The 14,262-nt window shown below is 55.6% G+C and overlaps 1 protein-coding gene across 3 annotated transcripts in view; it reads left to right on the forward strand.

Moving 5' to 3' along the window:
• The window catches only part of WDR90 (WD repeat domain 90), a 206,217-nt gene that overhangs the window by 85,992 nt on the left and 105,963 nt on the right, over positions 1-14,262 (forward strand). For all 3 annotated transcript variants that reach the window (XM_029576135.1, XM_029576134.1, XM_029576136.1), the window contains one exon: positions 11,307-11,542. In XM_029576135.1, coding sequence (XP_029431995.1) covers positions 11,307-11,542 — 236 coding nt within the window. The remainder of the gene's footprint in view (positions 1-11,306; positions 11,543-14,262) is intronic.

A 14,262-nucleotide genomic window follows, 5' to 3' on the forward strand; every position in this document is an offset into this window, starting at 1 on the left:
CTCAGTTTTTTACTTCCCGCGGTCGCCGGCTTGCCGCGCGGTTCTTCAGGCAAGGCCTGTGGGTCGGCGCGCGCACGCGCGTGTTTTTTCCAGGAGGGCCTCTGCTCGGCCTGCATCCAGGACGGTGAACCAACGTCCAGGGCATCGCGGGGGGCTCGGGCCCGGATCGTGCGTTCGCCGCCGCGAGGGGTAGGCTCAATAAATAGGCCTCAGGACATTTTCCTGCTCAGCGCGGGAGCGGCGGCCATTTTGGCCACTGGCAAGGAATTCTCGCGGACCGCGGCAGGCGATTCGGCTCTCCCTCCCGCGTTATCCCCGCAGCGGGGCGCGGCAGGAGGGGGCGCCGAGGAGGGGCTTCAGCCCCGGGGGGATTCCGGCGCCGATTCTTCCAAATCCGGGTCGTTTCTCTGAGGATTTCGCGGGCTTGCTGCGCAAGGTACTTATGTACAAGCGCAGCAAGCGCTCCCGAGGGGGGGGGCTCTGGGGAGGGCTCCAACCAGGCCCCACCGAGTAAGCGCAAGGCGAAAAAGACCGCGATGCTCGCCCAGGAGCCAGCGCGAGGGAAACGGCTTCCCCGGAGCGTACCTCAGGAGTCAGATCCAGAAGATTCCTCCACGGCGGATACTGGTGGTCTCGAGGAACCCCCGAGGGGGGCTGAGGAGACGGGGGCGGATGGCTCCGCCCAGCCCGGCGCGGTAGCAGGTACCCAGGCAGCGGACGGGGATGACCCCAAGGTAGTCCGTCTGTTCCGCAGAGAGGAACTGTCGCCATTCATCCCGGCCATTCTCCAGGACCTGGGGATAGAGGCTTCCCCAGTGGTGGTCCGCCAGGAGGTCAATATGGATCCAGTGCGACTGGGATACCCCGGAATTAGGGTTGATAGTCAGCAAGGCCATGGATAAGCTCTACCCCGCTCCCGGAGGAGGCGCTGGAGCTTCTGCAACTTCCAAAGGTGGATTCAGCGGTCTCCACGGTGACGAAGAGGCCCACTATCCCGGTCACGGGGGCGACGGCCCTTCGGGATATACAAGACAGGAAGCTTGTAGTGCAGCTCAAGAAGATATTTGAGGTATCCGCCCTAGGGGTGCGGGCAGCAATCTGCACTAACTTCACCATGCGCGCTAGTTTACGCTGGGCCCAGGTCCTTCAGGCGAATGCAGGCCTGTTGGCGGAGGTGGCGTCTCAGGCTGATAGATTGGAGGCGGCAATAGCTTATGGAGCTGACGCCCTCCACAACCTGCTGCGCACCTCTGCTAGGTCCATAGTAGCCGCAGTTTCGGCGCGCCGTCTCCTGTGGCTACGCAACTGGGCAGCGGATGGCTCTTCCAAAGCCCACCTGGGTTCGTTACCTTTCAAGGAGTTGGATGATTTGATGGTTTCTCTGGGAGAGAACAGGGCATTCTAGCTGCCCGAGGATAGGGCCAGGGCGCGGCCCTCCTTTCCGGCCAGTGCCCGGTTCCGGGGGCCCAGGAAATCGCGCCCTCAAAGATCCGCCGGCTCTTCGTATAGACCATCTTCTTCCCGGAACACTCAATGGCAGCAGTCCTTTCGTGGGAAAAGTTACGGGGAGCAAGGCGGGGCCCTGTCGGGTGCGGAGTCCAAGCCCTCGCATTGAACTCCGGCCGGTCCACCTCTCGTCGCGCCTGCGGCACGCCGTTCCAAATGTAGGGGCACGGTTAACTTTATATTTCGAGGAGTGGACCAGGGTGACGTCGGGCCAGTGGGTCCTCGACGTGATAAGACACGGCTACGAGTTAGATTTTGCTCGCATCCCAGCGGACGAGTTCCTGGTCTCGCCCTGCAAGGCCCCAGGAAGAGGGCAGCGATGTTGGACACCTTCCGTCGGCTGGAAAGCTTGGGGGCCATATCCCCCGTCCCTGCCGATCGGCGCGGCTCGGGCCGTTACTCCATTTACTTCGTAGTTCCCAAGAAGGACGGCACTTCAAGGCCAATTCTGGACCTCAAAGGGGTAAACAGATGTCTTCGCGTTCCCCACTTCGAAATGGAAACGATTCGGTCAGTTATTGCTTCGGTGCGTCCGGGCGAATTTCTGACTCCTCTGGATCTCACAGGAGGCGTACCTTCACGTGGGCATTCAGCCATCGTGCCAGCAGTTTCTGAGGTTCTGCGTTCTGGGGAGGCACTACCAATTTCGGGTGCTCCTTTTTGGTCTTGCAACGGCGCCTCGGACATTCATGAAAGTGATGGTGGTAGTGGCGGCGCAGCTGCGACGGGAAGGTCTTCTAGTTCTTCCTTACCTAGACGATTGGCTGATTCGGGCGAAGTCAGAGAGTCAGTGTCGATGGGCGGTGGACAGGGTCCTCCAGTTCTTGCAGTCCCTAGGCTGGGTGGTCCATTACAACAAAAGTTATTTGGCTCCCACTCAGTCCTTGGAATATCTGGGGGCCTTATTCGACACGAAACGGGGCAGGGTAATCCTCTCTCAAGATCGGATATGCAAACTGCAATCTCAGGTACGGCGTCTGTTGTCTCTTCGCCGTCCACGAGTCTGCGATTACCTGACGGTGCTGGGGTCTATGGCTTCAACGCTCGCGTTGGTACCCTGGGCGTTCGCTCACCTGCGGCCATTGCAGTCTTCTTTGCTGTCCCGTTGGACACCAGTTTCAGAGGATTTCTACCTACTGCTCCCGCTTGTGGGTCCGGCGAGATCCAGTCTTCTTTGGTGGCTGGATCCAAGTCATCTGTCCTGTGGCATATCCCTTCTCGTTCCCGACTGGACGGTGGTGGCCACGGATGCCAGTCTCTCCGGCTGGGGAGCAGTTTGCCTAGGGAAGTCGGTGCAAGGTCGTTGGTCAGCGTCGCAAGCTCAATGGTCCATCAACCACCTCGAGACCAGAGCGGTCTGTCTGGCTCTCCAAGCCTTCATACCCTTGGTGCGGGGACAGGCGGTCCGAGTACTGTCAGACAACGCAACCACCGTGGCCTACATCAGTCGTCAAGGAGGGACGAGAAGTCCACTGGTGGCGGAAGAGGTGAGAATTTTGATGGCCTGGTCGGAACAACATCTCAGCAGCATAGCAGTGTCTCACATTGCCGGGGTCGACAACGTGCAGGCGGATTTCTCAGCAGGTATCGTCTAGATCCTGGAGAGTGGGAACTGGCGGACGAGGCGTTTCTTCTCCTCTGCAGGACGTGGGGAGTTCCCCACTTGGATCCGATGGCCACGTGGCACAACGCGAAGGCTCCGCGTTTTTTACAGTCGGCGTCGAGAGCGGGGAGCAGAGGGCGTCGATGCGCTGGTGCTCCCTTGGCCGACGGATGTGCTGCTGTACGTGTTTCCCCCGTGGCCACTGATCGGCAAGATCCTGCGGCATGTAGAATTGCACCCATCCAACGTGATCATGGTGGCACCGGAGTGGCCACGCCGTCCATGGTTCGCAGACCTCATTCAGTTGTCAGCGGAGGCTCCCCTTCGTCTCCACGGCTTCGCGGGGCTGCTTCATCAGGGCCCCGTCTGTTTGGAGGATGTGGATCACTTTTGTCTCGCGGCATGCTTTTGAGAGGAATCGGTTAAAGAGCAAAGGTTACTCGGACGCGGTTATTGCTACGCTGCTGAGGTCCCGGAAGCAGTCTCCTTCCCTGCTTATGTCAGGGTCTGGGTAGTTTTTGAGGATTGGTGTATGAAGCGAGGTTTGGATCCCACCGCCGCTGCGGTCCTCTGATATTCTGGCTTTCCTCCAGGTGGGACTGGCCAGAGGCTTGGCGTGCAGTTCCCTACGGGTCCAAGTGGTGGCACTTGGTTGTTTGCGGGGGAAGGTCGGGGGGATCCCTCTGGCTCTTCACCCGGATATAGCCCGTTTTCCTGAAGGGGGGCTAAGCATCTCCGTCCTCCCTTGCGTCCTTCCTGTCCGGCTTGGAATCTTAATTGGTTCTTTCTGCCTTATGTCGGCACCGTTTGAGCCTTTTTGCAGCGCTCTACTGTCTAGGATCTCAACGTTGAAGACCGTGTTTCTGGTGGCGATTTCTTCGGCACGCCGTATCTCGGAATTGCAGGCGTGGTCATGTAGGGAGCCGTCCTTGCGACTCTCCGCCACAGGCGTTTCCTGCGCACGGTCCCTTCTTTCTTCCGAAGGTAGTCTCGGCTTTTCATTTGAATCAATCCGTTGAACTTCCCGCTTTCGCGGTCGGGGAGTCGTCGGATCCGAAGACGAGAGACTTACGAAAGCTGGATGTGAGGAGGTCCCTCCTTCGCTATCTGGAGGTCACTAATCCTTTTCGGATAAACGGATCATCTGTTTGTCCTCCTTTCTGGTCCCAAGAAAGGGGCTGCAGCGTCTCGCACGACGATCGCCCGTTGGCTCTAAGAGGCCATAGGCTCAGCGTACTTGTACGGGGAAAGACTCCGCCGGTGGGGTCTTCGGGCTCATTCGACAAGGTCTCACGCTGCGTCCTGGGCGGAGTCTTCTCAGGTGTCGCCCCAAGAGATTGTAGGGCGGCTACCTGGCAGTCGTTGCATACCTTCGTCAGACATTACCGTCTGGATGTTCAGGCCGCTGAGGTCGGAGGGTTTGGAGAGAGGGTACTCCGAGCAGGACTCTCTGCTTCCCACCCTCGGTAAGTTGGCTCTGGTACATCCCAGGTGTCCTGGACTGATCCTGGTACGTACAGGGAAAGGAAAATTAGTTTCTTACCTGATAATTTTCATTCCTGTAGTACCAAGGATCAGTCCAGGATCCCGCCCGCTGACGGAGAGTCCGCTCATCGTTGTTTCCTTGCGCTACCGCTTGTTCGCTCTCCCGGTTGGGGAGTCCGGTTCCGCAGGGTTGGAATTGTTTCCGATTAAATGGCAAGTTTTGTTAGTTAGCTATGGTTGCCCTTTGGGTTTCTACTTTGACATTACGTATGACTGAGGGGCTGTGACTGGCACAGGGGGCTTATATGGCTCCGCCCACAAGTTTTAGTCTGTCTCCATCTACTGGTGCGGAGTCAGCCCATCTTCAACAGTGGCTAATCTGTTGAATTTATACTAATTTTAGCATGCATATGCCGTTCCCTGTACGTACCAGGATCAGTCCAGGACACCTGGGTTGTGACTCCGCACCAGTAGATGGAGACAGACTAAAACTTGTGGGCGGAGCCATATAAGCCCCTGTGCCAGTCACAGCCCCTCAGTCTTACTCTGTCTCCAGTAGATGGTGCAGGTCTAGTCACAGCCCTGCCTGACCTGATTCTGGTGTTGGTGTTAGTCAGGTTTGAATTTTTGGGCTAGGTTTTTTGTTAGGCATAGTTGTTTATATACCAAATTGGGGTTTTCTTTTAATCCCTTAGTCTCGGGTGCCCTGCCTCCCAGGGGGGTTGAGAGGTCCTGAGGGGACTACCCTCCCCCGGTTGAGGCCGCTGCCAGGGTCGAGGACCCGGCTGGTCTAGTGGCAGCGTCAGGGGTGACACCGGGGAGCCCGGTTCACTCACCCCTGCAGGACTAGGGCTCCAGGACCCGGGACAGCGGCGTCAGCGTTTAAAAAAAAAAAAAAAAAAAAAAAGTTTTCTGTTTTTATTTTGTTGCGGCCGGCTCTCCGTTGCTTCGGCGTCGCTGCTCCGTCGTTTTCGCGCAGGGGGGCGCCGCAGGCAGAGGGGAGGTCGCCGAATTAGTTTTTTCTTTAATTTTGACGCGCCTCAGTTTTTTACTTCCCGCGGTCGCCGGCTTGCCGCGCGGTTCTTCAGGCAAGGCCTGTGGGTCGCGCGCGCGCGTTTTTTCCAGGAGGGCCTCTGCTCGGCCTGCATCCAGGACGGTGAACAACGTCCGGGCATCGCGGGGGGCTCGGGCCCGGATCGCGCGTTCGCCGCCGCGAGGGGTAGGCCAGTAAATAGGCCTCAGGACATTTTCCCGCTCAGCGCGGGAGCGGCGGCCATTTTGGCCACTGGCAAGGAATTCTCGCGGACCGCGGCAGGCGATTCGGCTCTCCCTCCCGCGTTATCCCCGCAGCGGGGCGCGGCAGGGGGGGCGCCGAGGAGGGGCTTCGGCCCCGGGGGGATTCCGACGCCGATTCTTCCAATCCGGGTCGTTTTCTGAGGATTTCGCGGGCTTGCTGCGCAAGGTACTTAAGTACAAGCGCAGCAAGCGCTCCCGAGGGGGGGGCTCTGGGGAGGGCTCCAACCAGGCCCCACCGAGTAAGCGCAAGGCGAAAAAGACCGCGATGCTCGCCCAGGAGCCAGCGCGAGGGAAACGGCTTCCCCGGAGCGTACCTCAGGAGTCAGATCCAGAAGATTCCTCCACGGCGGATACTGGTGGTCTCGAGGAGCCCCCGAGGGGGGCTGAGGAGACGGGGGCGGATGGCTCCGCCCAGCCCGGCGCGGGAACAGGTACCCAGGCAGCGGACGGGGATGACCCCAAGGTAGTCCGTCTGTTCCGCAGAGAGGAACTGTCGCCATTCATCCCGGCCATTCTCCAGGACCTGGGGATAGAGGCTTCCCAGTGGTGGTCCGCCAGGAGGCAATATGGATCCAGTGCGACTGGGATACCCCGGAATTAGGGTTGATAGTCAGCAAGGCCATGGATAAAGCTCTAACCCCGCTCCCGGAGGAGGCGCTGGAGCTTCTGCAACTTCCAAAGTGGATTCAGCGGTCTCCACGGTGACGAAGAGGCCCACTATCCCGGTCACGGGGGCGACGGGCCCTTCGGGATATACAAGGACAGGAAGCTTGTAGTGCAGCTCAAGAAGATATTTGAGTATCCGCCCTAGGGGTGCGGGCAGCAATCTGCACTAACTTCACCATGCGCGCTAGTTTACGCTGGGCCCAGGTCCTTCAGGCGAATGCAGGCCTGTTGGCGGAGGGTGGCGTCTCAGGCTGATAGATTGGAGGCGGCAATAGCTTATGGAGCTGACGCCCTCCACAACCTGCTGCGCACCTCTGCTAGGTCCATAGTAGCCGCAGTTTCGGCGCGCCGTCTCCTGTGGCTACGCAACTGGGCAGCGGATGGATCTTCCAAAGCCCACCTGGGTTCGTTACCTTTCAAGGAGTTGGATGATTTGATGGTTTCTCTGGGAGAGAACAGGGCATTCTAGCTGCCCGAGGATAGGGCCAGGGCGCGGGCCCTCCTTTCCGGCCAGTGCCCGGTTCCGGGGGCCCAGGAAATCGCGCCCTCAAAGATCCGCCGGCTCTTCGTATAGACCATCTTCTTCCCGGAACACTCAATGGCAGCAGTCCTTTCGTGGGAAAAGTTACGGGGAGCAAGGCGGGGCCCTGTCGGTGGCGGAGTCCAAGCCCCTCGCATTGAACTCAGGCCGGTCCACCTCTCGTCGCGCTGCGGCACGCCGTTTCCCAAATGTAGGGGCACGGTTAACTTTATATTTCGAGGAGTGGACCAGGGTGACGTCGGGCAGTGGGGTCCTCGACGTGATAAGACACGGCTACGAGTTTAGATTTTGCTCGCATCCCAGCGGACGAGTTCCTGGTCTCGCCCTGCAAGGCCCCAGGAAGAGGGCAGCGATGTTGGACACCTTCCGTCGGCTGGAAAGCTTGGGGGCCATATCCCCCGTCCCTGCCGATCGGCGCGGCTCGGGCCGTTACTACTCCATTTACTTCGTAGTTCCCAAGAAGGACGGCACTTCAAGGCCAATTCTGGGACCTCAAAGGGGTAAACAGATGTCTTCGCGTTCCCCACTTCGAAATGGAAACGATTCGGTCAGTTATTGCTTCGGTGCGTCCGGGCCGAATTTCTGACTCCTCTGGATCTCACAGGAGGCGTACCTTCACGTGGGCATTCAGCCATCGTGCCAGCAGTTTCTGAGGTTCTGCGTTCTGGGGAGGCACTACCAATTTCGGGTGCTCCTTTTTGGTCTTGCAAACGGCGCCTCGGACATTCATGAAAGTGATGGTGGTAGTGGCGGCGCAGCTGCGACGGGAAGGTCTTCTAGTTCTTCCTTACCTAGACGATTGGCTGATTCGGGGCGAAGTCAGAGAGTCAGTGTCGATGGGCGGTGGACAGGGTCCTCCAGTTCTTGCAGTCCCTAGGCTGGGTGGTCCATTACAACAAAAGTTATTTGGCTCCCACTCAGTCCTTGGAATATCTGGGGGCCTTATTCGACACGAAACGGGGCAGGGTAATCCTCTCTCAAGATCGGATATGCAAACTGCAATCTCAGGTACGGCGTCTGTTGTCTCTTTCGCCGTCCACGAGTCTGCGATTACCTGACGGTGCTGGGGTCTATGGCTTCAACGCTCGCGTTGGTACCCTGGGCGTTCGCTCACCTGCGGCCATTGCAGTCTTCTTTGCTGTCCCGTTGGACACCAGTTTCAGAGGATTTCTACCTACTGCTCCCGCTTGTGGGTCCGGCGAGATCCAGTCTTCTTTGGTGGCTGGATCCAAGTCATCTGTCCTGTGGCATATCCCTTCTCGTTCCCCGACTGGACGGTGGTGGCCACGGATGCCAGTCTCTCCGGCTGGGGAGCAGTTTGCCTAGGGAAGTCGGTGCAAGGTCGTTGGTCAGCGTCGCAAGCTCAATGGTCCATCAACCCACCTCGAGACCAGAGCGGTCTGTCTGGCTCTCCAAGCCTTCATACCCTTGGTGCGGGGACAGGCGGTCCGAGTACTGTCAGACAACGCAACCACCGTGGCCTACATCAGTCGTCAAGGAGGGACGAGAAGTCCACTGGTGGCGGAAGAGGTGAGAATTTTGATGGCCTGGTCGGAACAACATCTCAGCAGCATAGCAGTGTCTCACATTGCCGGGGTCGACAACGTGCAGGCGGATTTCTCAGCAGGTATCGTCTAGATCCTGGAGAGTGGGAACTGGCGGACGAGGCGTTTCTTCTCCTCTGCAGGACGTGGGGAGTTCCCCACTTGGATCCGATGGCCACGTGGCACAACGCGAAGGCTCCGCGTTTTTTTACAGTCGGCGTCGAGAGCGGGGAGCAGAGGGGCGTCGATGCGCTGGTGCTCCCTTGGCCGACGGATGTGCTGCTGTACGTGTTTCCCCCGTGGCCACTGATCGGCAAGATCCTGCGGCATGTAGAATTGCAACCCATCCAACGTGATCATGGTGGCACCGGAGTGGCCACGCCGTCCATGGTTCGCAGACCTCATTCAGTTGTCAGCGGAGGCTCCCCTTCGTCTCCACGGCTTCGCGGGGCTGCTTCATCAGGGCCCCGTCTGTTTGGAGGATGTGGATCACTTTTGTCTCGCGGCATGCTTTTGAGAGGAATCGGTTAAAGAGCAAAGTTTACTCGGACGCGGTTATTGCTACGCTGCTGAGGTCCCGGAAGCAGTCTCCTTCCCTGGCTTATGTCAGGGTCTGGGTAGTTTTTGAGGATTGGTGTATGAAGCGAGGTTTGGATCCCACCGCCGCTGCGGTCTCTGATATTCTGGCTTTCCTCCAGGTGGGACTGGCCAGAGGCTTGGCGTGCAGTTCCCTACGGGTCCAAGTGGTGGCACTTGGTTGTTTGCGGGGGAAGGTCGGGGGGGATCCCCTCTGGCTCTTCACCCGGATATAGCCCGTTTTCCTGAAGGGGGCTAAGCATCTCCGTCCTCCCTTGCGTCCTTCCTGTCCGGCTTGGAATCTTAATTGGGTTCTTTCTGCCTTATGTTCGGCACCGTTTGAGCCTTTTTGCAGCGCTCTACTGTCTAGGATCTCACGTTGAAGACCGTGTTTCTGGTGGCGATTTCTTCGGCACGCCGTATCTCGGAATTGCAGGCGTGGTCATGTAGGGAGCCGTCCTTGCGACTCTCCGCCACAGGCGTTTCCTTGCGCACGTCCCTTCTTTCTTCCGAAGGTAGTCTCGGCTTTTCATTTGAATCAATCCGTTGAACTTCCCGCTTTCGCGGTCGGGGAGTCGTCGGATCCGAAGACGAGAGACTTACGAAAGCTGGATGTGAGGAGGTCCCTCCTTCGCTATCTGGAGGTCACTAATCCTTTTCGGATAACGGATCATCTGTTTGTCCTCCTTTCTGGTCCCAAGAAAGGGGCTGCAGCGTCTCGCACGACGATCGCCCGTTGGCTCTAAGAGGCCATAGGCTCAGCGTACTTTGTACGGGGGAAGACTCCGCCGGTGGGGTCTTCGGGCTCATTCGACAAGGTCTCACGCTGCGTCCTGGGCGGAGTCTTCTCAGGTGTCGCCCCAAGAGATTGTAGGGCGGCTACCTGGCAGTCGTTGCATACCTTCGTCAGACATTACCGTCTGGATGTTCAGGCCGCTGAGGTCGGAGGGTTTGGAGAGAGGGTACTCCGAGCAGGACTCTCTGCTTCCCACCCTCGGTAAGTTGGCTCTGGTACATCCCAGGTGTCCTGGACTGATCCTGGTACGTACAGGGAAAGGAAAATTAGTTTCTTACCTGATAATTTTCATTCCTGTAGTACCAAGGATCAGTCCAGGATCCCGCCCGCTGACGGAGAGTCCGCTCATCGTTGTTTCCTTGCGCTCACCGCTTGTTCGCTCTCCCGGTTGGGGAGTCCGGTTCCGCAGGGTTGGAATTGTTTCCGATTAAATGGCAAGTTTTGTTAGTTAGCTATGGTTGCCCTTTGGGTTTCTACTTTGACATTACGTATGACTGAGGGGCTGTGACTGGCACAGGGGCTTATATGGCTCCGCCCACAAGTTTTAGTCTGTCTCCATCTACTGGTGCGGAGTCACAACCCAGGTGTCCTGGACTGATCCTTGGTACTACAGGAACGAAAATTATCAGGTAAGAAACTAATTTTCCTTTACTTCATAGCATGAAATTTTTAGCAGATACTGCATGGCCTTCATGTGCATGCTAAGCTTTCTTGTATAGGCTGGATTTGTGCGAGCTAATAAGTAAGTGGATAGAAATATTACCCCAGAGCATTGAAAGTTCAGGCACTCAGACTATTCAGTGTTGCTTTCTAGTACTTTATGAGGGTAATTTTCAAAGGGACCACACAAAAAGCATTCTTTTACAAAATTGCCCACCTGTTATGCAGGTAAACTTTTGCATGTATATCATGCCCATGTGTAAGTTTGCCCGGACTAAGCACAGTGTTTGGATTTATGTGCATACTTTTTGAAACTGCACTGTGTGCACAACAAATAGCGGGTGTAACTTGTGCAGGATGAATTTGGTGGGATAATTTTCAAAGCAGACTTAATGTATTTACAGTATAAGTTCTTACCCTCTGGAAGGGTAATGGACTCGTTTGCCATCTCCACTTTCATTCAAGTTTGGAGATATTGATCAACAAAGGTAAGACTGAGCTGTTCATCATTGGGCATAGCCTGGGCCTGAATGGGGCAAGAAATTCCTTTTAAGAGCCTGATTTATTGTGACTGGATGGAGGTGTTTCAGCAGTGCCTTATAGGTCTGTCTGTTCTTGTCTCTCCCTTTCCAGAGCACGAAGGTCCAGTGAGCTCCGGGATTATCAGTCCTGATGGTCTCAAGGTTCTTTCTACCACATCCACAGGGAATCTGGGTTACCTGGACATCCCATCCCATGGCTTCCACACTCTAATGCGCTCACATGCTGATTCCATCCTAGCATTCTCGGTGGATGTGATCCGGAAGCAACTGGCTACAGTGTCCCAGGATAACACCATCCGGATTTGGGAGCTGGCATCCATGCAGCAGGTAGGGCAAGGACATGACAGCAAGCCTTGTGTGAGTTGGCCGGTCTGACACAGACGGGCTTTACAGTGTAGCAGGCATTGTTAAAGAAAAACCTTGGGGTCAGTTATGATTGTCTGGGAAATGAGATTGAATATCATCAGTCATCAGAGTAGGCAGTGGAGCATATTGGTTAGGACACCAAATGTAAATCGTGGATGCTGATTCAATAACCCTCTGCACCACACACTGTGATCTTGAGAAGGTCATTTAGAAACAGAGAAACGTGGTAGCAGAAAAAGACCTTTCGGCCTATCTAGTCTTCCCATTCACACTAACTATTCATCTTTACAGTCCTTACCACTCCTTCAGAGATCCTCTCTGTTTATCCCATGCTTTCTTGAATTCAGATACTGTCCTTGACTCCTCCATCTTCACAGAGGGCTGTTCCATGCATTCACTACCCTAACTATAAAGAAATATTTCCTTACATTACTCCTGAGTCTACTCCCTTTCACTCCCATCCCATGACCTCTCATTCTAGAGCCTCTTTTCCATTGAAGATTCAATGAGATTATGCATCCTGCGCTTTAGACCTGCTAAGCAGGCATCAGCAGCAACTGCAATGATTCATGCTTGGGCTGTTTACCTTGCAGGGACATTTTTTCTCCTAGATCCTCACATATGGGTGACATCATTGGATGGAGCCCAGCACAGAAAACTTATCGCTGGTGAATCAGGGCCTGGAGTATGGAAAACACGAGGTTCATTCAACCTACAATGTTTTCGAGATGGCATCAAGAGTCTCTGCAGCGGAAATCGGCGCCTGCAGAATGATATGGCTGTGGGTCTCTAATCTCTGACCAGAAGTACAGGAAAGACTCTCTGACTTGCAGTGTACAGGAGAGGATCTCTTCAGAGATAAGGTGAGGGACATGGTGGCCCAGTTACGGGATTACCATGAGACCCTCCAACAGCTCTTCGCCAGCACTTCAGACCCGCCGTCCTCAGCTAGGAGGTCTGTGAGGCAGTGTCAGAGGAAGTCTTTCTACCATCAAGAGGAAAGTACTATACTCCGGCCCCTTGCTCTCATTCACAGGATGAGCTCCCATGGAAATCCCAGGCAGCAGAGAGCTCCCACGTCCCAGCCAAATCCTGGGATGGGGTTTTGATTGGATCGTAGGGAGCATGAGCCAGCCATCTGTACCCGTCATGCTGTCGGGGGCTGGCTACGGTTCTTTGCGGATCAGTGGCCCAGTATAACCTCGGACCAGTTGGGCTCTGTCCATCGACCATCAAGTGTACCAACTGAACTGTACCACTAAATTGTCCTCTGTGCCTGTTTGGGGGCCAATAGCAGATCAGGAGGTCCTGTTAAGGTAGCTCTCCACCCTCTTAACGGCCAGAGCTGTCAAACCTATTCCACCAAGGCAAAGAGGGCAGGGATTCTACTCCCGGTACTTTCTGATTCCAAAGAGAACAGGGGGACTCTGTCCCATCCTAGACCTGAGGGCCTTGAACAAGTTTCTCAAAAAAGAAAAGTTCAAGATGGTTTCTCTGGACACCCTGATTCCCATCCTGCAAAAAGGGGACAGGCTATGCTCCCTCGATTTAAAGGATGCATATACTCACATCCGAGATCTTCCCAGGTCACAGGAAGTGATAAGAGTATACTACCATCCACCTGGTCAAGATGGTGAGACTGACAGTGAAATGCTAAGACAAATTAGGGAAGCTAACCAAATTGGTAGTGCAGTAATAATGGGAGATTTCAATTATCCCAATATAGACTGGGTAAATGTAACATCGGGGCATGCTAGAGAGATAAACTTCCTGGATGGAATAAATGATAGCTTTATGGAGCAATTGGTTCAGGAACAGACGAGAGAGGGAGCAATTTTAGATCTAATTCTCAGTGGAACGCAGGATTTGGTGAGAGAGGTAACAGTGGTGGGGCCGCTTGGCAATAGTGATCATAGTATGATCAAATTTGAATTCCCTGTACGTACCAGGATCAGTCCAGACGGTGGGTTATGTCCCCCGTCCAGCAGATGGAGTCAGACAAGGCTTCGGAGGGTGCTGCCATATAAAGAAGTGCACCCTCCATAAATCCTCAGTATCTTTCTGACTCCAGCAGATAGGAGTAGGGGAACCTTGACTTCCCCTGTCTTGGGGACACTTTATCCTCTTTACTTCTTCTCTTGTGTTTGTTTGTGCTGAGGATGGATCAAGTTATTTAAAAAAAAAAAAAAGCATAGGGAGTGACTATTGGCTTGCAGACAGTTCTGTCTTACCTTCGCTCCCTTTCTCAGTTCTCTCTCCGATGGGGTAAGTTTCTGGGGTTGAGTTTTTTGGGAATTTTGTTTAAAAAAAAAAAAAAATCTCTCTCCTAGGTATCTTGATTTCTCGTCTTGGCGGTGGATGTTGGAGGTTTCAACCTCTTCCCCCCCTCGCCGCGGCCCGACTTGCGGCCCCAAGACACGCATTCCCTGGGGGGGCTGCTGCAGCAGAGACGTCACATTCCTCTGCTGCCACTGACGGGGTCGGAGGCGAAGCGGATGCATTTTCCCGCTCCCCGCAGCGTTGTCCTGGCTCCACAGCGGCTCTCGAATTTCCCCCCCCCCCTCCCCTTCCCCTCCGAGCGTCAGCATGCCGAGGGCCTCTCGTTGCTCGGCGTGCGGGGAACCGGGATTGCGGTTATCCTGTGAGGGGGTGTGCACACGGTGCCTCCCTGGTGGGGAGGG

Source organism: Rhinatrema bivittatum, chromosome 14, assembly GCF_901001135.1.
Source record: "Rhinatrema bivittatum chromosome 14, aRhiBiv1.1, whole genome shotgun sequence".
Taxonomy (NCBI): domain Eukaryota; kingdom Metazoa; phylum Chordata; class Amphibia; order Gymnophiona; family Rhinatrematidae; genus Rhinatrema; species Rhinatrema bivittatum.